This window comes from Gastrolobium bilobum, unplaced genomic scaffold, assembly GCF_033153095.1.
Source record: "Gastrolobium bilobum isolate Gb01-03AN ecotype WA unplaced genomic scaffold, APGP_CSIRO_Gbil_v1 utg19067, whole genome shotgun sequence".
NCBI classification, from domain to species: Eukaryota; Viridiplantae; Streptophyta; class Magnoliopsida; order Fabales; family Fabaceae; genus Gastrolobium; species Gastrolobium bilobum.
In genome coordinates, this window is record NW_026896602.1 from 4,325 (window position 1) to 6,851 (window position 2,527).

General features: G+C 41.8%; 1 protein-coding gene across 1 annotated transcript; it reads left to right on the top strand.

Annotated features, from left to right (window-relative positions):
• Window positions 1-1,549: 1,549 nt before the first annotated feature.
• Window positions 1,550-2,083, top strand: LOC133300832 (uncharacterized). Its single transcript, XM_061500418.1, has one exon. It carries the CDS (start codon window positions 1,550-1,552, stop codon window positions 2,081-2,083), a length of 534 nt encoding a protein of 177 aa, XP_061356402.1.
• Window positions 2,084-2,527: the final 444 nt, after the last annotated feature.

Sequence of the window (2,527 nt, forward strand, 5' to 3'; positions counted from 1 at the left end):
AGTTAAAGACTTCTAAAGAGCAAGGCGGTGCACCAACTGAGCAGCTGGAAAAGTGAAGAACAGGGAATCAAGAGTTCTCATTGGCTGAAAACAGAAGCAAAACATGGGAAGGCCTGCAAACAACGGCTAATCATCACCAAACCATGTTCCATTCAGCAATTCACGCAAGCTTCACACTCTGCTGTCACCGTCTCGTCCCCTCATTCAAGCAACTAGCTCCAAGGGAATTACAGCCTTGCCATTCCTCTTCCAGCTATTAATAGGACCTCCCTCACACAAAAACATCATCGAATCCTGGAGGGTTTGCAGTCCGAATGGAAGAGATCACTTAGTAGTAGTTAGTAGCTTAGTTTAATTTTCAGTTGTAATTATAGTTAAGTGACAACCCCTCTTCCCTTCTCTGTAAACAACCATCAAGACTCTTCACGAGCAATTACCCATCTTTCTCCATTTTCTGTTTCTTTTTGTAAACTGTCTTTTATTTTAATATAAGTATTTTTCTCTTCATTCCAATCGTTATCTCTTGACTGAATCTCGGGTCTATGTGATCTCAGTTGATAATAATTATGTTTAAACTATCAGCCATGAGCTGAACTATCTGTGGAACTGGTAAACTGTGAAACTCTTAAAGAACTGTTTTCAAAACTCTTGACTGAAGCTTTTTGTATTTCTTTGGCTGAGTAAGCTATATTCATTGTGCGCCAATGGAAATTGGGTACATACTGAGAAAGGAACTTCCATAAGGAAGGAATTTCGGACAGCTTAGCCATTGGGGGAAGGTAGATGACATGGCAAAAACGCTACTGGTCACCTTAGGAATAAGGGACCAACTCGTTCATCTTAAGGTTTTAAACTAAGTACCTGTTGGAGTCAAGGGAGCCATAGGAATATGAAAACTTGTGAGCCATCTAGACCATGAGCTGAAGAATCAGAGTTGGCAGGCAAAGAAACTGGGACAAAGCCAAAAGGTGCTAAGTCTTGAGCAGAGAAAACAACCCCTTTAAGAGTGAAGCAGTGAATCCGTTCCTTCTGTTAAACTGTTTTAACCACCACCCTGTTGTCTCTTGATTATAGTTATTTCTGGTTTAGTAATTTTATTTTATTTTATTTAGTACTTATAAAACTCCAATGTTTGTTATCTCACCTTCTTCTAAACAGGAAGGATCACATACATAACGCAGCGAGCAACTGTTTGCCATCAGGTTGAACCTACTATTCCTGAGGAAAGTTGTCAAGACAGTAGGGAACGTTTGACCAGACAGTTCATTTACTAACTTTTCTTCTCATTTTCACTCTTTATAAACAATGATAAAACAATAATTAGCACTCTATCCTCGTGGGAACGATAATTTGGGCATTAATACTCCCTTTATTACTTGATGCGTGCACTTGCACACTTGGGTTGGAACTGAGGGACGAATCTTTGTTCTGTACGAATAGAAGAACGTCCCCTATCAGAACTTATATTTTTCCACCATCAACAAACCACCCAACAATAGCATATGAAAGTCGGAAGGCCATCAAGTCACAAGCTCTGGCCGACTTCATAATGGAGCTGACGCCATTAATCCCGGAACATGAGGAGTCTGGGGGGGCATGGAAGGTCTACGTGGATGGATCCTCTAACAATAAAGGAAGTGGAGCTGGAATCATAATAGAAAGACCAAAAGGAGTAACAATTGAACACTCCTTGAACTTGGGATTCCCAACTTCAAATAATCAAGCTGAGTATGAAGCTCTGATAGCCGGGTTGAAGCAGGCTAAAGAACACGGAGCTAGAAAGGTTCAAGTCTTCAGTGACTCACAGCTGGTGACTTCGCAGATAGAAGGAAAATACCAGGACAAAGGTCCTCTGTTGATGAAATACTTGAGTAAAGTTCAGGAAATGATGGCTGATTCTGATGAGGTGCAGGTCACTCACATCCCTCAAAGGGAGAATAGCCGAGCTGACATCTTGTCAAAGCTGGCAAGCACTAAAAGTTCGGGTAACCACAGAACTGTGGTTCAACAAAGCATAACAATGTCGAGTTGTGTGATGGTGATAACCTGGAGGAAACCCATAGTGGATTACCTGGAAAAATGAATATTTCTAGAAGATCGTCTGGAATCTAGAAAGCTGGTCCGAGAGTCGACACAATACACAATTATGAATGACCAGCTATTTAGAAAGGGTTTGCACATCCCCATGCTAAAGTGTTTGAGCTTAGAAGAAGCAGAATATGTCCTCGCCGAGATCCATGAAGGAATCAACGACCATCACATGGGAGGAAAAGCCCTGGCTAGAAAAGCCCTTAGAGCTGGTTATTACTGGCCGACAATGGAGGCAGACTCTAAAAAACACGTCAAGAAATGTGTCAGCTGCCAGAAGCATGCCAGTTTAATCCTTTCACCACCTGAAGAACTGAAATGCATCTCGGCTCCTTGGCCCTTCTTCAAATGGGGTATGGATTTACTAGGACCCTTCAAAGCTGCTGAGGGGCAACTTAAGTGGTTGTGGATTATTTCACTAAATGGATAGAAGCAGAGC